The 22,847-nt window shown below is 38.0% G+C and overlaps 1 protein-coding gene across 1 annotated transcript in view; it reads right to left on the bottom strand.

Annotated features, from left to right (window-relative positions):
• Nucleotides 1–6,561: 6,561 nt before the first annotated feature.
• Nucleotides 6,562–22,847, bottom strand: part of RCAN1 (regulator of calcineurin 1) — a 40,827-nt gene continuing 24,541 nt past the window's right edge. Inside the window, exons 2-4 of the mRNA XM_080347429.1 lie at nucleotides 12,733–12,906; nucleotides 11,575–11,734; nucleotides 6,562–9,489 (exon numbers count right to left, since the gene is read on the bottom strand). Of these exons, the coding sequence (XP_080203555.1) occupies nucleotides 9,326–9,489; nucleotides 11,575–11,734; nucleotides 12,733–12,906 (498 nt within the window). The 3' untranslated portion in view covers nucleotides 6,562–9,325. The remainder of the gene's footprint in view (nucleotides 9,490–11,574; nucleotides 11,735–12,732; nucleotides 12,907–22,847) is intronic.

The raw sequence follows: 22,847 nt of genomic DNA, 5'->3' as shown, positions 1-22,847 counted from the left end.
AAGTGGAAAACAAGAGGTACAAAAGGCTGTGCAACTGTTTTTTTATGTCAAGTCTTCTATTTCCTCAGCTCAAATAACATCAATAAATTGATCATTACTTATCATAACAAAGGCTCAATCCAACATGTTTCAGCTCCAGGGCTAAAATAATGCCATGCTGCTGTGCAAGTCACTTTATGCAGCTGGTCCTCTTTGTATTAATCTAACAGTAACTCACATTAAGAAATGCTTTTGGATTAACTCATCTACTTAACTCAAATACACCCAGTGAACTAGCATCACTTTATTTAGTGGCCACGAAGAGCTGGGCACTCAAATTTTACCTTTTATATTTATAACCAGACAGTTTTCACTTCGTGTGTCCCATGTGCCCCTTTAAAGCAAGGCATTTTAAAAAGGAAAGCTGACAAAAATATTTCAAAGATTCTCTCATAATACTTTTCTAATGCCTGTGTAACACGAGCAATTTCTACTCTCACACAGCACAAAGCTAGGCCAGGGCAGCACGTAGAGTGAATGATAATGTGATACAAACAGAATGACATCCCAGATAGTTTCTATCCTCTGGCATAAAACCATACTCCACTTTTAACAGGTAGCTTCACTGCTGGTTACACTTCCTTTGCACTGGTGCTCTTAAACGTGAGAGTTAGAGTGACATGAGTTTGAAAAGCTATGTTATACAGACATCTGCAAAACTACATGCATTAGCCTTCACTGCAAGCCTGCAATGCATGCCAGCCTCTTATAACTTGCTTTTCCTGCTATATGAGCATCGCAGTGACGACTTCTTTTCAGTGACAAAAAACTTCCCTCCACTGAGACGCTGCACTCCAGTATGAACAACCCACACACCAAATGCTTTTATCATTTGGATTAACCCCATGCTACAGCATGCATCTGCTTGCTTGCAAACAGGGATACCCAGAGATGTACAAAGTTACTTAACTCCTGGAAGCAACCTTGCTGTGAAACATATTCCACGTGCTTTTCAGAGGTTATAGAGCACAAACAGAAACAGAAGTCTTTAATACCTGTACTGCATCCTTGTGGCCTTCTAACAAGTTGAGATGTGAAACTAACTGCTAGCTGGCTTCCAGTAGCTAACCTGATTGGAAAAATCCAGATTTCTTAGCAGGCTGATTCAAACACCTTGCACGTGAGAACCCTTGAGTGATATCAATGAAATCAAGCAGAGCACAGTGCGTGCACTGCAACTTACTACTAAAATGACTCATGATTACCTTTAAAATGTACTTTGCTTCAAGATTTCCTACACACCACAAGTATGTTTCAAATCAACTATATCCAAAGAGATCAGAGACAAGGAATACCTTGCTTTCATAAACTAATAGTGAAATGATTTTTTTTTCCCATGTCCGTTATTGCAATAGGATGTTGAGTTTCGAGTCTTCAGTTTTATTCAGTTGTATGCAATGACATTGCTTGATATTTAGCTCCACCTACGGGCATCTCCACATACCTCTTTCAATTCACTGAACATAGTTATGCTTTAAGGCTTTAATCATGCAAGACTCCACTATCTTCCACGCCCAAAGAAAAATAAGAAGATGCACAATTCTGTTGAGAACTGCATTCAAGTTAGAATGTAAGTTATTGTTCAAATCATACAGCAGACGAATTGGTTAATGGAAAGGAATGAGGGGGAAAAAGCAATCCAGAAAACTGCATCATAGAAATGAAAAAAGTTCAGGATCTCTTTTTAGAGAAGATACAAGATTACTTCCTTATTTTCCAAGGTACTCCCTACCACTTAACTCTTTTAAATCAAGCTCTAGTATGCTAAGCAGTGAGTTTTGATGTTTTTAAAAAAAGTCAAAATTCTGACAGCTTTCTTAAATAAAAGAACCTGCAACACACAACCTAATTCAAGATCTTTAGTTTATACAACTTCTTCAGACCTCCTAAAACAGCCTGATATGAATTAGTAACTCACTGAGAACCATCTATAATTTCATTTGCAGACTGATTCACAAAATAAAAGCATAGAAATCTATAAGTCTTAAAAGCTAAGTTCCATTAAAAGTTACCCAAAATCTTGTAACACTGTAACAAGAAATAGCCAGTTGCTATGAGCTGGTCATCTTCTATTTATTAGAGTTTTCAAATAGTACAGATTACATTTCATGAGGAAAAACTACTTTATTTCATTTTCTGGGCAAGAGAGAGACACTGTAAGGGAACAACACTAAGCTGACTTCACCAAAATCTATTTCAAAGCCTGGTGGGTTTAAAAGATGCATTTCAAAGCTTCAGAAAAACTATTACAGAGAAGGTTGAAAAGATCTTGAGAATCAGGGGACATAAACGTATGATGTAAGGGAGAGGGGAAAGTTCCAATAAGATTTTGGCAGAGACCACAGTATAAACTTTCAACCGCTAACACGCAGATGCAGAAAGCTAAAGGAGCAGCTCCAGAACATGCCTAGATCTTGTAGCACCCCTAAGACACCCCCAAAAGCACAACATTCCCACAAAGAAAATTTGAATGAAATAATGATGATGTCTACCTGAATTATCCTAAAGGACCTCTTTAGCATTTTTATAGACTTGATATTGGAGTAACTCCAAATATTCAGTCAGTCAAAAGACATAGTGTTCAGTGGCACAAAAAGACTCAGACACTGATGTATTTTCTACCTCTTCCTCCAGACTTCTGCAGTACCTCAGTAAGCCCTATTCTGTAAAACCTTTAATTCAAATAGCGAGGCTCCAGATATGAAATTGAACAAAACAGATTGGGAAACAATGGAGTTGTGAGTAAAACACTGGCTGCCCACTCAGTATCAAACACAAGCACTCTGAAATATGAAGAATCTATCCTGACTAACAAGCATAAGCTGAAAAGTAATTAATCAGTGATACACTTTAAAAAAAAAAAGAGACATACAAGTTAAACTCCTGCCAGTACTCTATGGCTCTTTGTACATTTGTTTATGTTTAAATGAATTTGTCCTCACTGGACTCGGGAAGTGGTAGAGTAGGACAGACAGCAGCAAAAATTCCATAGAGTTGGACAAAGGGAGACAGCAGCCAGCATGGCACTCATGAGAGTCTGACTTGTTCCCAGGCCTACAAAAGTATTGAAGGTATGGCAAATACACCCATTAAGATAGGGAACTGATTATGGTATGGCCAGAGCTACAGATGCATGGCATCAGAAGAGAGTACAACAATCTGCACCAGCAAAATAAATAAAGGATAAGCATGCATAAATGACAGTGGGAGACACGCAACACAGCAAACAGAATATCAGAGAAAATTTCATTAGGATTAATAAAGAATATGACACCTTGGGCATTAGGTGAATATAAGGGAAGTTCTTAGTTGCACTTAAAAGTTTCATTCAAGCGGATGTGTTAGTAATGAAATGGCAAACAAATAACAGCAAGAGAGCATGCACACACTCAGTGTAAGCAGTTCCACACAGTCAAAAGTAAAAGAGATAAAGGACCTTCTTGGTAGATGGCACACAATGAACTTCAATATATAAGAAGAGAGAACAAAAAAAAGTGGAAGAAATATTTCAAGATGGTACAAAGATACAAACCCCCAAAACCCCATCCAAACAAATTCACAGTCTATGAAAAGGATTGATACTATGAAGTACAAGCTCTAAAGCGAGAATCACCACAAACAGCAAAGTCGTTATTGGCAGACTCCAGGTCTAGCAGCAAGAGCAGCACCAGACTGACATCTACTGACAAATGCCCCACCAGTGCTCCCCCCATGCTGTGCTCCCAGCATACAAGACCTTTGCAAAGCCTTTGTAAAGCTTGTGACAGAGCTCTGAAGTCACAGACACTGAGCTGTGCTTATCCTTGGATAAGAGGAAAAAGAAGACCTAGAAAATGCTTGTAAACCTCAGAGACTCTCAGTCTTTTGGAAATATGGAATAACATTTTGTGTCAGAAGGGCATGATGGGAGCAGGAAGCAATATTAGGAAGAACTGGTGCTTCTTAAGTTGGTCTTTGAGAGGCAGAAAGTCCAAAACAGAACAAGTGACAGGACTAAAAGAATAGGTAATACGACTAATAGAAGTGACAATCACAGAATCACAGAATGTTAGGGATTGGAAGGGACCTCAAAACATGCCACTTGATGTCTGTCTCTTCCTTCACCTGTTCAACCTTTCATACTTTAACTCTCATCATTTTACGTCTTTTCATACCTCAGCTAGAATGCACCACAATGAAACCCAATTGCCAGTTACTAAAAAACAAACAAACAAAACAAGAACCACCAACCAAAAAAACCCACAAACGCAGCAAGATGACAGAAGATATAATTTTAGGTATATAAATACAGACCAGGTAAGTGACAAAAAGTTTCATGTGTGATAGTCACTACTTTATCAATGTAAATTTTGGCAGGGAAGATAAATCTGGTCCTGCCAGATCCATCCTGTCACCTAATCACCAATCGAGTCACCTTTGCAATGCAGAGTATCCTGGGGGATGTATTTTCTTTGTTATTAGTGGTTGCTTTGTTTTCTTCTTTTTAGACATCCAAATATGAATTCTTAAAAGCATTCAGCAGGTATAATTTTCTGCAAAATGTTTCTGTTGGGCCAGCCAGGATAAAAACAAAGATGACAGAGGAAGAGCAACAACTGAACCCAAGACCTAGGAAACGAATTCCTGAACTTAGTCTAGAGTAAAGGTCCAGCCCTTGCTATCATTTTGTATGTTTGAAACAGAGTTAAAAGAACTTGTCTTCCCCAAGACATTCTTTCTAGTGTGACAAAGCAAGATTTGACTAGGCAGGTGATCACACCTAGGGCAAAATCCATGCTGCTACTTTTAAAATGGTATGAGAAAGAGTTGCTGGAGTTCATTCCTTCCCCACCCTTGACAAGTCTGGGCTACACAAGAACAACTAGTACACTTGTCCAGTATTTCAAACGTCAAAGTTACTACACTTGTTGCTGCTCTGAAAAACAAAACCCTGATGAGAAACAAAATTTAACCTTAGATGTTGAGTTCACCTACGTAACACGTGAGCTCCTTAATGTAGTTAACACGTGCACAAACGCATAATCCAATAACAGGAACATGTATCACTGAGCTGGCAAAAAGTCTTGCAAAATGACAAATGCTGGTGAGCACTTACAGATGTATGGAGATTATTCATGCTATCCTTATGCAGAAGACAAATCATAGAATCACTTTAGTTGGAAAAGACCCTCAAGATCATCTAGTCCAACCTTTAACCTAACACTGCCAAGTTCACCTCTAAACCATGTCTCAACCTCGTTTACAGATCTTTTAAACACCTCCAGGGATGGTGACTCCACCACTTCCCTGGGCAGCCTGTTCCAATGCCTGACAACCCTTTCCATGAAGAAATTTTTCCTAATATCCAATCTCAACCTCCCCTGGCACAACTTGAGGCCATTTCCTCCTATCAGTTTGCTACTTGGGAGAAGAGACCACCACCCTCCATGCTACAACCTCCTTTCAGGTAGTTGTAGACAGCGATAAGGTCTCCCCTCAGCCTCCTTTTCTCCAGACTAAACAGCCCCAGTTCCCTCAGCTGCTCCTCATCAGACTTGTGCTCCAGATCCCTTACCAGCTTCCTTGCTGTTCTCTGAACTCTCTCCAGCACCTCAATGTCTCACTACCCCTGTAGTGAGGGGCCCAAAACTGAACACAGGATTCAAGGTGGGGCCTCACCAGTGCTCAGTACAGGGGAACAATCACTGCCCTAGTCCTGCTGGCTACACTAGTTGTGATACAAGCCAGGATGCTGTTGGCCTTTTTGGCCACCTGGGCACACTGCTGGCTCATGTTCAGCCAGCTGTCAATCAACACCCCCAGGTCCTTTTCCACTGGGCAGCTTTCCAGCCACTCCAAGCCTGTAGCTCTGCCTGGGCTTGTCGTGACCCAAATGCAGGACCTGGCAAAAAATAATAAAACATGAGCTATACTGCTGAAATGGAAAAGAAATTAAGTCTTCTATATAAAGCAGAACAACTCTGTTGGAATAGCTATTTCACCTTCTGCCTTTTGTTAGATCACCTAAAGATCAAGTTGTTTCTGTTACTCTATACAGGAATTCCCCTGGATGGGTTTTGCTATTGATGAGCAGTAGCACTTTGCTATTTCAAATCAATTCTGTGTATCAAACTACTTCTTACAAACATCAATACTTCCCAGTCATAAGTATTGAGAAGAATGATGAGCACTAATATCAATAATTCCTTTCTGCTGTGAAAAGACTTCTATCCATATCAAGTGAAACCTTCAATGCATTTTTGCATAACATGTTTTGCAACACAAAGCCATTTAAATGCTGATATATTTTAGTATTCCAAGAACTTTAAAAATAGAATTGTTGATGCTGCAGAAGAAAACTGATGAGGATATTATGAATGCACAGGGATTATTATAGAATAGTAAGATGCTGACACATATTAGGAAGCATGTCAACTTCAGGCACAGGAGCATCAGTTTTTAACTGGAATATTCCAGATTGTATTTTATTCATTAGTAGATTCTCATACTTTGACTGAGATCACACAAATCTCTTAAGCAAAAGGCTGGAAAGCTTTTCGCTCAATAAATTCATTTGGTTGGTAAGCATGTGACCTGGGACAATACTCTTACCTTTTTCAAACCAGAAGTATTTGGAAGCTTAAAGTTCAGACTTTGTTGCAAAATCTTCAATGTTTCATGCATAAAGACCACAACATTTACAAGAAGACAACAAAATATTTTAATTTAAATATACCCCATACTATACAATTGTATAAAATACCAGCTAAGCATTCATTTGAACATTTAATAAAAAATAAAACCAAAAACAAACAGAAAAAGCAAGCAGCACACCATAGTAATGATAACAGAGGGTGGCACAAGCCAGGATACACAACCAGAAAGACAGGCAAGTTACTGTCTCACAGCCTTTGTTTACAGTTACCATCAAAAGAGGAAACACACTGTAGCCATCCCAAGACTTCCATGGTTTCTAGTGCCCATCTTATTAGGCAGACGTCAGTGTACTAAAATAATGAAAACCATACTAGTATTTCACACTCTGTTCTGTTCAACTGAAAGGTAGCACTGCTTGCTTCAGATTGCTAGGAAGCAGAACAGTAACTACCTGGGTTTCTAACGCAAAACTAATGCTTTGATTGGTAATCATGGAAAGATGGAAAAAGGACAGAACAGCAACTATACAAACAATTTTAAATCAAATGAAACGAAACATTAAGTCCAGCAGTAATTTGAGAAATATGGGAAAAAAAATCTTGGAAAGGTTTAAAGGCAGTTGTGGCAAACCTACAAAGTTGCTATTTTTATGTATTTATTTTGTGTTAATAAGCAGTATATGTATCCAGTTGACTGTTACACCCTGGTAACACAAAATAAGCTTATGCACCCCCTGTCCATAAAACACAGCTCCAGCACTATGTGGCTTTAGGTCTTCTGAACACTGTTAACACGCAGAGAGTACCACTTGAGTTGGGTCCAAGACAGACACCAAGTGTCAGGGTTTGTTTCAGTTTACAGGGCATACCAATCAAAACAGGATGATAACTGCAAGTATTACTGAAGTTCAATATGACCCTGTTCTCTGTGGTCACGGGATATCAATTTCTATTTTGCTAAGTATAATGAGAGGCCTCCAATAATACCACGTTAACACTGCAAAACAGCTTGGAATGGCTTCATTGTACATTTTTTTTTTTTTTTAAATATATACTATTTATTTAAAAAACAAGGTGTGAACCTGGGCATGTTTGCTTCAATGTTTGCTTCAAATGGCACAGAATTAATTTCTTTATATTATCTCCAGCTACAAAACTCATTCTCAGACCAACTGTGGCGAAAGCAAACCAGAGAATCATGCTTTGACTTCTAAAAACGTGTTGAGAAGCTTCAAACAACTTCTTTCTAAAACTGTGATATTTTCCCACAGATATTCGTTACTATCTCTTAAAAAAAATACTGGAACCTATTTCAAAGTGAGGATCTCCATTTTAAAAAGACAAGCAATAAAATACACTTCTGCGATCTTCCTCTAAACTTTTCTCATGAGCTACTGTTTCTAAACATGGACATATTAAAAAAAACCTTAAAGCGTCTCCCACATACATCCATTACTTAAGTATGCATCGTTACTTGGCATTAAGCATTTCTAAATACCAGCTTATTTTGGAAGCAAAGCTAAGAAAGTTTATATTTATGGACATACAAAGCCAGTAGAAAAAGATACAAGTGTGCAGCTTGTAGAACAGTTCACATCAGGAATGAAGGAGGAAAAGGCACTCCAGCTCTCTTCACTGTTCTACACACTGTGTGCAATTTTTCAATCACTGTTAAACCTTTGCTCACAATAATGCAGATTCGCACACTGAGTAGAGTTCACATCTCTCCATCACCATTTGTTTTTCACTGAAAAATTACATTGCTGTGATTATGCAACATGAGTTTTATTTATACATTTAAGAGTACTTTTTTCAAAATGAGAAAGTCAAAGCTACTGAACAAATGTTATTGAAGATATAAATTATTTAAGCTTAAATAAGTTGATTTTAAATTATTTAAACAACTTTCCTATTGCACATTTTTTCCATTACTTTGCCAGATAAAACCCTATATAGGCATTTAAAAGGTTAAAATTTTAAAAGCACAAATTTACATAGCACCAAAATAAGGTGCTGAAGAAATTGTATGCCTTCTGGAAAATGAGTGCCAATAAAAACAAATATAAATATATATTTATATACACATCTAGTAGTAACTCGGGATGCTGAGATAATAAATACTTTAAACAATTTCCCAGATTTCCAGAAACATGTGAGAAACTATAGAAAATAATGCAAAGTTACTTCAGAAGACCAAGAATACACATGCACAAAGTCTATAAGAAAAAGGTTTATGATTCCCATACCTTAATCTTTAAAACCACCTCTTGTTTTTGATATGTACTCCACACAATGACTATCCTACTAGTTTGAGGATTTATGTGAGACAGAAGAAAGCTTCCCCCAGTTGCTTTATAATGGAACAGCTTACAGTAACCCCGCAAAAAATAAACCTAGTTTGTCCTGTTATGTCTCAAAATGTCATCTTTTGCCTGTCTTTCATTCCCACTGATCTGGGAATACACTCAGGACATCCATCAACTCGCAGCATCACAAATAAGGATGAAACTTCCTATATTTTTTTTCTGAGCAAACTTATATTGGAATTTCTCCTGCTGTAACTGCTGCTACCAAACCTGTGACCTGTTGTTTCCACAGTAAATGTTTCCCTTGCATACATCTACTTGTAACCCTTGAAAACCAACAGCAGTTCAGCTTAAATGGGTAGGAGTATAATCTGGCCTTCTTGTCTGAATAATTTTTGGTTTGGGTTTCTTCGTTTCTTCTTCAACATCGTTTTCCTGGTCACTCTCACATACATGAACGACAACACTTGGAGTAGTGTCAGTTGCAGCATGTAGCTCATACTTTTCTCCTGAAAGTGAAAATATTAGCAAAACTGGTTAAAAAGGTTCCATACTGTAAAAAAGTATGAAATTACTAAAAAGAAAGGAACTCAAAAATGTTTAAGTTTTACACTCATGACAAAAACCTGACACCACAACACATTAGATGGTGCAGGGAGGTGCACTGCAAACAGTCACATTATCCATTCAAAGTTTTATTTTCAAAGCAACATAGCTCAGCTGCTCTCTTAAATGCTAGTTTACCTAAGTTACCCTTGGCATTCAAGAACACATTCTACATGAGCAGTCATAACTCTTCTTGGTGGGTTTTTGTAATTTTAAAGCGTACAAGATTATCTATCCACTGTGTCACGCAGACTTTGTTTTAGTGAATGATGACAAAACCACAGGATCTTCCTTCTTCCCAAAGCTCTCAGTGTTAAGAAAGCTGGATGTAGTTTTCCCCACCTCACACAGAGGTGCTCTAACATTGTTCTGGCATTCTGTGGAAAAGCAGAGCTAGACAGCAGGCTCCACACATATATAATGCGAAACGCTCAGATACAACACAGCCAGTGTGTAAAAGTGCTATGACACAAATTTTGTTGACCACTGCTCTGAAATCCATTTGCCCTACAATATAAAGAATTGCTTTTAAAATCTAACCAGGTGTTAAATAATTTTAATCTTAGATCAGTGAAAGAGCAAACTATTTCTTTTCACTGCTTTCCTGATCAGTTCCCCTTAATTTCTTCTTACTTTATACCCATTACCTCTCCGTGGAGAGGACAAGCTCCATTAAGACCGCTATAGTGATCTGCACATCAGCTGTTCAGAAGAGCTCACACCTGTGGCAAGCAGCACACTCTAGTGTGCCAAGGCCCTGAAGCCATCTCTGTTCTGTTCCCTCAACAACTTTAGGAAGGGGAACTGGCACAAAGAGCAGTTCCATAGAGGCTCTTGCCTTCAGTTCTTCAGAATCACATAAGCCATTGTGCTAAGCTACTGCATAGAACACTGATGCATGAGGAAAAGTTCTGCCCTACCCTCTTCTCCACCCCTTACTACTGACATAATAAGACGTATTCACTAAGCTGCTATGTAAACACTATAAAAATACCACAAAATGACTTAGATTACAGCTTTTATGCTCTTTGATATGGTACTAAATGTGGCCATTTCTTCTCTCTCCTAAACCTAATAGTACCATTGCAAACAGGTTAAATCAGAGTTGTAGATTTTGGGAAATATAACTTGCACTGATTCTCATTATGGAAGTTATCTTAACTGAGGTATAAAATGACATCAAGGGATGTGATCATTAATCACTGAAAAGTGGAATCATGTCTAAATAGTTCAGTTCAGTGGAACTTTACATCTATTCCTTAAAGTAGTCTTTCTCCTGTCTGTGGTGCTATTTTTAATAACAGACCTATAAACAGTCTACACAGCACGGTTAGCTGAAATTATAAGCAGCTTATGGGATAGCACTAGAAATAAGGAGTGAGCGTACAGTCAATACCTCCTTCAGTCTGGACAGTGAGTTAAAACAAAAAATGAAAATGAACCAAATGCAACCTTTTATTGTTCCCGGGGTGAAGCTATCTCAAAGTTTCCAATAAATGAATAAATTGCAACAAATTAAATTTGGGAGCAAGGAGTGGCAGAAACTTCTCCCTCTTAACTCCAAAAGAAAATGAGGCTGATACTGATAGTTTCTGTACCACCTCAGTTGCAGAGGTAATTCTAGTATAGAGCTATATAGCTGTTAACTGGTTCATTGTCTTAGTTTGAAACAGGATTTTCCCATTCCCTCAAGAGGCATGTAATTACACAACTGCCTCTTTGTTTTTAGGTTAGGAAGCTGCTTCTTGAAAATTCTGATGAACAAGCTAACTACTGAAGCTACATTCATGCTCTCTAAAAATCACAAAATAGATCATATTTCCAAGTGATCTTATGGAATTACCATGTGTGTAAGGAATTACTTTTTACTAACTCTTTTTCTGATATTACAAATTTAACTGGTAGGTATTAACTCATTTGAAGAGTTCTATAAATTCAGAAAGTTTAAAAGGTGTTTTACTCAATCTAGTGTTTCTATTCCTTCTTACCTGGTCCTAACTTGGAGATAGCATATAAAAGGTCATAGTTAATGACTGGAGTAGCATCTTCTACTTGCTTCCAATCAACAGGTGGTGAGGCAGGAGGTGAAATCAAAAACTGTTTGTCTGGATTTGGTGGCGCCAAATGTGAGCTTCCAATGTGCAAAGTCTGAAAAAAGCATAAAAGCCAAAGCTGTTTCATTATTATCAATGAATCCATCATTCATGAGTAATTTTAAGGTTTGAATAGATGTTATGCTGTAACAGGCACTCAAGGTGGCAGCATGTAACTGTATTATTGAAGAGAGCTATATGAAAGATCCAGTATACAAAATACAGAAAAGCCACCACATTCATTAACTCTGATGAAACATGCAATGAAGTATGCACATCCGTATCTTCCCATTATGGAGTTTTACAGAAATTTCACCAGAAAATATCTGCCCTTAAAACACTGAAGTAGCAGGAAGCTGGATATGGGCTTTAAGGCCTAATGACAAATGGTGTTGAAACTCATTACCACAAGTGAGAGTGGTGAGAATTCTAGAAGGTATATAAATAAACTGGCTCCTTCAGGACTGTCCCTAGGGACATCTGAAACAGACACACATAGATTAATTTTCCCATTAAATTTATGGTGGAAAATATACAGCAGCTACCAAAAAGCACCCAAATTAGCAGAACCTGAGAATTTCACATGTTCAGCAGCAGACCACTACTCAGCTATAGAGCTGCACTGATGGTGATCGCCAAGTATGAACGTGTGCTAAACAAATCTGCAGTAGTGAGAGCAGGAACAACAGGTAGAGTTATGAATGAACATGCAGTTCTGCACTTTGGATTCTCTCAGATCCTACTTGAGCACGCATGCATGTACAGCTGGCAGAGCACGCTTGACTTCCCCCGCCCTGGTAAACTCGATCTTTGACTGTGCTGATTACTATCATCTGCTCCCTTTCCCCAAGGTTAGCTAAACAATATAGAGTGAGACAAAAATGCAAAAGATGTAACAGCCTCCAAATATGTGCAGCTTTGGAACAACCTGGGATTCTCTAATCAAACTGGAAAAGCTAGCAGTGTTCATTAGCATGACCGAAGACCTGTGGAAGCTTATCACAAGCAAGTTATGCTTTAGTACCTTGTAAGGATAATCACAAAAAGACTTACCTGAGCAAAATAGAGTTTTATTTCCTTTCCAAGGAACTCTGTCTTGTGCAACTGGATTCTAGCATCTGCTGCAGATAAAGGGTTACTGAAATTTATTCGTACTCTTTTGAAGCTCTTAAAATACTGAAAGGTGATATCTTTATCGTATGTTCTAAACAGCGATTCAAATTTAGCCTGAAAAGGAAAGACCAGAGAAGAAAGTGAATATGCAACACTCTGCACTTTCTCTAAAAAAATACTGAAATAAAGAGCAGTTACTAGCAGGGCCATACTGCCACTCACAAATATTGATGTATTTATAACAGCTTAGATTATAGTTTCTTCTTTTTTTTTTTTTTAATAATGATTTTTTTCTGACCTATCACTTGTTATCTCTATAGCAGCTTTTTTCTTCTTTATTAAAAATAGATTATCATAATTAATCAGTGTTAGACATGATATTCTGATTTAGTGACATAACAGAAGTAGTAGTATTGGTAAGATACTGAAAAGAAATGCTTGTCTCATTGAATTAATATCCACAGGTCTTGAAAAAGAGTCTGCCAAGCATGCCTTGGTCTAAGTATGCAATTTTCAAGGAAACAAAACCAACAGTTTTAATAGAGAAAAATGAAAAAATACGTATTTGCAAGCCAAATGCAATTTTCCTCAGTGACTCAGCATGCACAGTAAATTTCATGAACATCTCCTGTTTTAATAGCTGCTACTTTCATTTAGCAAAATGAACATCTTACTAAACTCCAGTTTAACAGCCTCTTCTATTTCTGGAACCAAATTCTAAAAAGGCTGCCACTGCCTCTTCTAGAAAAAATAATCAAATCTTAAGTACTAACCACACGGCTCATGAAGGACATTTGAAACACTTTCCGTTGTGACTGTGTGGAAAGAGCAGGAACTGGACTAAAACTTCATACCTTCACATATCTGCAGCTGAGTTATTTTGCTGTCCTATCTGTACAAAAAGACTGAAGCACCTTTACCAACAGCTGGCTATCTCCATTTTGCACTTTGGGCTTGTGCTCCCAGGGCATTTATGTAAACTTGACTTTGCTATTTTTCATATCATTTATGAAAAGTGCTTCCACTCTTCATGATGCCAGACCAAAGGAGGAGAAACAAACAGGAGGTTCTGAAGCTGCCATGCTCTTGTAAAGTGTTTCAGGCTCACACTGAGACCGCAGTAACCAGCCACAAGCCCTATTTCAGCAATGGCAATAGATCAAGCATTCAGATTTCTGATATTTTCTCTTCATAAAAGCTTACTAGAAGCTCAATACTAAGCCAAAATAAACAAGTACATAAAATTGCATTGCTTCATTTTTTGGTTACATCTTGAATTAGTAGGAGAAAAAAGCAACGAAGATTACATAAGAAGCCAAAAATTACTTCAGAATTTCACTTTCCTTCCTGAAAAGCTCTGCTTCACAAACTCACCACAGCTGTGTACATAACCACTATAATTCAAAGATATTTTAGAATCGGAACTGTCCTGCTTCTTGTTGAGGCGCACTTAAGCTTCTTCAAAACAAGATCTGAAACAAGACCTGGACTTTCTGCACACAAAGCCCATATTTGTTAGCCTCCTGTACTCCAGAGACAGCTGGATGCAACCATGAAAAGCCAAACTCACACTAAATTGCATTTCTACATTCACATTCAACATTTAAACTCAGAGAGTACCTGCAAGATTCATGCAATATATACCATTTTTCAAAAAAATGTGCGTGATTATAGAGATCATAAATGTCGTGCTAGTAATGCAACACTAAACCAAATACCCCTTTTGTCCTTAAGGTATCTTAGCAGTCAACAACTTACTGTATCAGGACTGGATTACCTACATTATATAAATTCTAATCAGATAAATACTAATCCAAGGGGACTTCTTACAGTTTTAATATTATGCTGCTAATTTAAGTGCTAGCCAAAAAATCCCAGGAAAAGTATACAATGTACTATAAATTATGTGCATCGTACTACCAAAATTATAATCTAAACATTTGCTGAAAACACATAATGTAAGTGAAGAATGGACTATACAGACAGTCAAGTAAGTCTGGAGGTAAACTTCTGATTATTTTCAAAACCATATAGCTTAAGATCTAATAATTTCCAGAGTTAAAGTCACTCATATCAGAGCATACTGTTGCAGACTTGTAAAACCCAAGACTCTTACAAACTGAAATTTTCTTACAAGTCAGAAAGCTATCAAGGCATTCATATTTTGAACAATTTGAAACAGCACCTACTTTAGTGTTCCAGTAATTCACATAAATAAAACACAAAAGATAAAGCATACCCTTGTTTCTGCTTGATTGAAGACATCGCTATCTGCCACACAGGCAATCAGAGAACTAAAACTGTAGTTAAAATTTCTAAAATGCATTTTATGCTTCGTCAAAGCAATACTTGCCGTTCCACAGAAACCAATGACTTAAGGAAGCCGCTGGTCCTGCAGGCAGCGTTTATAAGGGAAACAAGTCCAGCCCCTCAAAGGAAAAAAAAAGAGAAAGGTTTCAGAGCATCCTGTATGTGACAGCGAATTCCTGAACAAAGTCCTGCATGCTTTGAGGCAGTCAGGAACAAAATGTAAGCTGCGACTGGAAAGAGGTGACGTCAGCACATTAGTCAGCTTCCCTATGCTAATTACCAGCGCTCGGGAGGATGGAAAAAACAGCTGAGGTTTGCACAGCAGCTGCTTTATCGAGTCTCTTGCAGCATAGTTTCCACTGGTAGTAATTCCATTCAGCGCTCAGACAACATGCTCTTCACTGGAATGGGACAACCCATCTTAAGATGGAAAATGTTACTGCTAAAGGACCCAAGTCTAGAGTAATAGGCTGTAATTAGCCAGGAGGAAAATTTCAAGACTTCAGAAGGGAAAACAAATCCCTCAGGTCAGTAGCTTTTGGTAATTTTGTGGAAAAATATACACAGACTGAAATTTAGAGATCAGGAGGAATGGATTTCGGAAAATACTTCTTGCCCCCATTTTTTTGAACAGGAGCCTTATCATAATTATGCTGGCAGGGTTTTAAGAGACAGTCTGAACTATCAACAGCAGAGATGACGTATGAAACCTACACTTCTGACATTTTCTGGTTTACTGATATTTGTATCCAGTTTCAGAACATTTCCCAGAAGGTAGCACAGGACATAAGTGTGTTTTTCTGGTGTGCTGGATTTTTGAGGATTTTTGTTTGTTGGTGGTGTTTTTATTTTATTTATTTTTTAAATCAAGAACCATTGAAAAAAGTCTTTACCATTTAAAGTAATTCATAAAGCTTAAGCTGAAGCTTTTACAAGCTATTTGGAACTCTCCTGTGCAACTGCAGATCAAAATTTAAAACAAAGTTAAAATATTAAGTTCATTTTACTATAACATGGGGCTATGACAGGAGTAAAAAGTTTTATGAAACATTTGCAGATACTATACAGCCATAAGTTTAAAACTTTATTTCATAAAAACTTATTCACATAAATAGCCTTCTCTATTTTCATGGGCTTTACTTGCTGCCCAGTGTTAAGAAGGATGCTTACTGAGCTGCAGGCCAAAATACCCACTTAGTAGTCAAACTCTCTGCTATTGTAGTTACCTTAGCACAAAAAACTACTCAGACCAACTTCTTAGCACCTTTCCTCAGAAGTCCTCACTTAAAAATGAGCTCAGCTCAGAAAAAGAGAAGGTGCTCTGAAGGACAATCCAACAACTGGTGCAGATACTGTCAGTGAGATTAAACTCAACTCCAAAACAAAGTAACAGATAACAAGCCACCAGTGTTCCACTAGCACACTGAGTGCCTGAAGGATAGAAAGATGGGAAGAAACAACAGCCCTCTTCCTCAGCCTGAGCTCCTGGAAAGATGGGATGCAGTGGTTATTCAGCCACCCAACACTACCAAGATGTGGACTTGGCACACACACACACACACACAGTAACAACAGGTCTGAGTTTTCAAACTCACAACGTGTACCCAGAAACACAGATACTTGAGAGGAGAATTCATAAACAGCCATCATGCCAAACAGTGAACAACCTGAGCTCACATAAAAAACCATGCCAAGTATGTCTTGAATCCTGCCACTGCCCTAGAATTAGGTCCTCAAGTGTCTTCAAGACTTCGGAAGTGGAAGCACCAAGCATGACTCCATAGGCCAGCGGTCAGGACTCTCATCTGGAAAACATGGCCATGAATCACCTGAGCACAAAAGGAAAACAGGCTTTCCACATCCTGGGTGAATGCTACATCTATTGATAAGAAAGTAAAGAAGGTTCCCCCTTAACCTGCTACTGAGTCAGAGTCACTTGGCATACTCTGAGGCTACCGAGGTGACTGAAGCATCTCTGTGCGTGACAGGTGGAAAGAATACTTCTTCTGTAGAGCCTTATAGTGCCTACAGAGGAGCCAGTTTGAGCTGCTCAACAGAACGAAGCCTTTGGCAACCCAGCTGCAGACCTTTATATAGCTAAGTGTGTCAAAGCTTCCTAGCAGTCCAGTGACTGTTGAGGTCTTCCAAAGTCCTATTTTGGATTTTACAGCTTAATGTGGGACAGGTAGATCCTAGGCACTTGCATCCCTTTGTATAACTCTAGATTTACATTTTTAGGCTCAGATCCCATGAAGAAAAAGACATTAAAAATATCTCTGATTGCTTTCCTTAAGGCTACCTACACATTGAGGCCATCTTTCAAATATACTTTGTCATCTAAAACAGGACTATAGACTGCTATATTACTGAGTTAGCTCTAAACAAACGAACTATTTTTGAGAACATTTAACATCACACAAAATTTTTTCACACTATGTTCTCCAGATTTAGAATAAATACACACTAGGTTTTTACTTTATCCATTTAAAAAGACAAAGAAGAGAAACCAGCCTTAGTCGGTTCCATTTTACTATTATTATCATTATATTTTTGTAAGGTTGTGTCACCAGTCGCTTTTAAAGAAACAACTCTCACAAAATATGGTGGTTGCATACTACCACTCCATCCACAATACAGAATATATCAAGAACTAGTATTCTGGGGGTTGAGGTGGGGAAATTACTTTGAAGTGGTCTAATACCCTTACTGCTCCGCATGATTAGAACAAAAATACAGTCTACAATGTCTAAACTACTAGATTAAATAAGGTACTTTAAATTATTAAAAAGCAGAACTAACTTTTGAGAAAGAAAAAAAATCTCATTACCCCCACTTCACTTAATGAAGTATTATTTAAGGCAGCAGCCTCATGTTGGGAGACCTGAGATCTGCTGTAGAAACCAAGAGTCAAAGTTACAAAACCACCATTACAAAATCCTGACAGTGTTGCAATGTTTCTTTTGTGGTGTTTAGGTCCTGTAACATTTGTTAACCACTTTGTAACAAACTGTCTGGAACAGGAACAGAGCAAGACTATCTGGACTTCTGGATTTGATGTTCTGATGCTACCAGAGTGCAGCTTTTTGTCTCCCTTGTCTTCAGAGAGTTCGCTGCTTGCTTTCTTCTCTTTAAGTTTCCCTAGTGACAGACAGAAAGAGAATGAGGGCAAGGAGATCACCTGCTTAAAGGTATATGCTGTTATCCAGATAACAAATAATGTCTGATAGTAAAGAACAGAAACTTCATCAATGCAATAGGATGCTGCTGTACTTTGGGCAACAAGGAATCAGGAAAAACAAATGGATAAGAACAGTATGACATGACAACACGATCAGCCCTGTTTTCTTGGGTTTCATCTTTCCCTTGAAAGGTACAGTTTCTGGGGATCAAGCTTTAGAAGTTGAGTTCTAAAAATTGCAGACAGATGCTCAATGAAGACCTAGAGTACCCCTGGACATCAACAGCACCTGACAGATCCCCCACTAGTAGCACTTTCCAGGCAGAGAAATTTAACAGAGACAATTTTTGTTTTGCTTTTGGCAGTGAAAGGAAAAACAAGGAGTCAAATGAGCATATGGAATAGTGGGAACACAAATTATTTAATGCCATAAATAATGCTATAATTTAATCTCCATATGCAGTAAAATACGTAAAGGCACAGAAGAGGAGGAAATGAGACTACAGAAGTAGAAAAAAGACAAATCACAAAAAAAGACTGTTCATTGCCCATAACTATGCTGGCAAACCTAACAATCTGAGGAAGAAAATTAACATGAAATAAATGTATTGGTAATTTTGTAAGCTAATAAGATGATCACCCATAAGATATAAATCAGAACAATATAGTCCATTCTTTTCTCTCAACCCTGGCAGACTTCTCCGATTGCCATGGGAGGTTGCTTTTTATGTAATCCCTGTACTCCCACTATATATAGTTGCTGATCTTTTGCTATCAACATATAGTTTCTATTCCTGTCTTCACGTTAATTATCTTGCCTTAGCCCTTACTTAGGACAGGGATAAACATCTTGGAGTTATCTGGAATTAATAACCATACTTACTGGTTTCATTTTCCTAGGGGCTGGGAGAGGGAGGGGCAGAAAGTATAAACAGCTTCCAGAGCTACCCATGTGTGCCCAGGGTCAGCGAGCTCTGCTCTGGGTGCACTAGCACACATCTGCGTTCAGGTGACCTTCTAGCCTGCACCGTTCCATCAGTACAGGAGCAGGGGTGCCATGTGTCTGCATGGGACAGGGACACTGAAAAAGAGAATGAAGTAAAGCTAATGAATGTTCCTTTCTACAACTTTCATCTAGAGTGGGGCTTCAGCACACATTCAGGTAAAACCAAAAAAAATCCGCAGAATTCAGAGCCATTGAAAAAGGAAATGTATATATATATAAAGGGCTAAATGAGCATACGTCCTTGATGGTGTATTTTCCTCAACCACTTTTAAGGGTGCTCTGCAAACTAACACTGCAGTCAGGAAAGGGTAACATTCTCCATCCAATCTTTTCCCTGCCCTTTGGATTCAAGAGGTGGGTTGTTTTTTCTGTGGAGATTTGCATTGTGGAGTTTTTGTTTTGAAACTTACTTGATGTGCAAGAGAAGTCACATCTATGCTAGCCAGCCTAATCAAAAGCCATGAGTGAGGGCAGTGAGTTAAGTCCCTTGCCTTAAAATGTCTGCACAGTTCTCAGTCTCCTTTTACTAGCCAAAAATGAATCACCAACCCCGCAACAAAAAGTGTTCCTGTTCTGCTCCGAGTCCTCCAAAACAAAGACAACTGAAAGGAAACTTCATGCTTGAGTATAATTTTCTCTTCAAAATCCTCACAATCCATTGGGAGACTGATAACCTTGATGTCTAATCCAGAACACACGAATGGCTAAAGACAGCTATTCATGCAGTCAGGCAGTAAAGCAGTCCTTGATTTAGCCATACAAATTTCTCCCATTTCTCCCAGGCAAACCCAGATGAGAAAGGCAGGGAGAAGAGGGAGTCGGAACTATCATACAACTGAAAATGTTAACAGTCAGTTTCCTCTGCTCTGTCATTATGAAAAACCTTCAATTTTTTGAAGTCATGCCCCTGTTGATTTTATATTCTACACATTCATCAGATCATCAGAAAGACATTAAAGAGAAACAAGTATATACACTGAGATACTACATCAGCACAGAAATAACCTGCAACAAAACACCTTTTTAACAAACAAAAGAGCCTTTAGTATTACAGAATTAACTGCCCAAATAATACCTGCAAATTTATTGACAGTAAAGAAATAACACAGAGCACAGCGATGCAAGTACACAAACTGGTTTTCCAAATTACACAGAGCTATGTGCAGTGTCTTAAGTTGAGGTAACACCCACACAATGACAAAATGGAAAAAGGGGCATGAAGCATGGAGTTTAGGCTGTCATCATCAGCTCCTCTCATTAACTTTGTTTATAATGTGGAACAGCAAACACATGACCTTCCACTATTTCATATGCTCACAAGTATTTTAGTCACTGATTTTCCAGTCATAAAATAGAGATAAAAATTCACGCAGTTTTAACAAAATGTAAGCATCTGATTCCATATAATATGGTACACAAAAGAAAAGCCTGACTGTACTACATCAAGTTATGTCAAGCGCTATATGGGAGTGCCATTTCTAAAAAGTATTCAATGGCTATAAAATTCTGAACTACTGGAAAATATTTTCATATCTAAAAAGTAGCTTCTCAGAAATAAAGCTAAAACACTTGTCAGCAATATTTATCAGAACACTGGTTCAGCACAATTATCACTAGCATGTTAGTATGCTAGAGTAGATAATTATTGCAGATAGACAGGGCTAGACTCAGTTTACAATAAAAATTAAAGGCCACACATCTGGAGTGCAGTGCTACCTCCATTTTAGTCTTTTAGCTGTTCCAGAAAAACCTTTTCCTCTTATAAACAGAAAATAGAGTAGAGGAATGAGTGACCTTTTTCTAAAAAGCTAGGCAAAACACAAAACCAAGCAGAAAAGCCATGAAGATTCTGCAACTTTACTAAGATGGTACACACACTATGCAAGACTTGAATACCTTTATATATCTAAGATTATAGAAGGATAAATGCCAAACAAAACAAGTGGTTTGTTGTTGTTGTGTGTTTGTTTGGGTGTGGTTTGTTTGTTTTTAATCTAACCAGAAATAAATACAGGAAAAATAAGTACACTCACTAACTGATGCACTTTATTTACAAAGTTATCTACAGATAACACATTTACAGTAGCAAGAGCATATCACGAAACACCAAGTCCTTCTGTAGTAATTGGGTGGGAACTGAAAAGGAGAAGGAGAAAGTTCTTGGGAGGTCAGTCATGAAAGTTTTCCCCACCACTAAGCGAGAGCTTGGTTTCAAATAATCAAAACAGCCTTCAAACAGATAAGATGCTTCCTAAAATTGGATGAGAATACCTGAAAGAGATATCCAGCAACATTATAATTCAATCCATTACATGTTGGGGGAGGGGGGGCTCCAAGAAAAAAAGTCCACAAAATAAAAAGCCAAAGACCAAGATGATAATCTTTAATGAAGGCAAATGTAAATGAGAACAATCCTATGGCTAGATACAGTTGCCATGTTGGTTATTTCTATTTAAGGCAGAAAGGGGAAAGAAAAGGTGATGGGGACAATAGTACAGTCTGTAACTCATCATGGAAGCAGTGCACGTGCCATACTAGAAAAGGCTAACTATGGAAAAGGAAGGGCAGGAAATCCTGAAACAACTCTTCCCTTCATACTTGTCAAAGGCTTCTATAAATATAGATATCTATATAAATCCTTTCCTCAGAGTGGAAATTAAAGGAGAAAAATAGGAAATTTCTCCAAGGATCATCTATATTTATTATCAACTGAAAAAAGGAACAAGGGCTTTTAAACCAAAATGTGTTAATAGGTCATTTTGGCACACTATAGAAAAGGTATCTGTAAACTATTTACAGCAGAATTGAAGGAAGTGGTTTATTGAAAGATGTCCCCCCACTCCAAGATATGAAGTAGTATCTCATATGCACTGCGTAACTATGAAGTAAAGGAAGCATGAGGTATTCTTCCTACCACTAGAACCAGGAAAAATCATCAGCAGTCTGACCTTTCCAAGGTTATTTGAATACCAGTGTGGGAAAAACATCTAGACAGTAATTAACAGATAGGTGGATTTGCAATTTAAGAAAGAAGAGACATGCTATACACATCAGCTACTAAAACAAAAACAACCCTTCAGATAATTATTTCTTGAGTGAGCGGGCATCTTTTGAACATGAAGAACACTTTGTTTTGTAAAAGAGGGAACAGCTGTAAAGTTATTTATAAATTAGAATGAGCAGAGGGAGAGGTCTAGGGGATAGGGCACATGCTTAGAGTGGGATTCATACATTCTTTAAGCACGTCATACACATTCTGACACTTAGCACAGCTGGAGTGCTGCGCTCCGATGCTTTCTCTGCACTTCCTCCATGTATTAGAGTGAACTAAGAGGCATTGAGGAAATGTTGGTGCTAGGCTTGTACGCTGTATCTAAAAAAATACCATGTCTGAAGACTGAACAGGGACCAAATTTTAGAGAAATACTTTTAGTGTTAACCTACATATATTTAAATGTTGACAGTGATGTATATAGAACTATCTTCAGCAGCTGAAATAAGAAGTGATGTGGAGTGAAAGTTCTTGCATAATCATGTCATGACAGCTTGTAAGAAAGGATA

This window comes from Nesoenas mayeri (assembly GCF_963082525.1).
Source record: "Nesoenas mayeri genome assembly, chromosome: 1".
Classification (NCBI taxonomy): domain Eukaryota; kingdom Metazoa; phylum Chordata; class Aves; order Columbiformes; family Columbidae; genus Nesoenas; species Nesoenas mayeri.
This window is presented reverse-complemented; position numbering and strand designations above follow the sequence as displayed.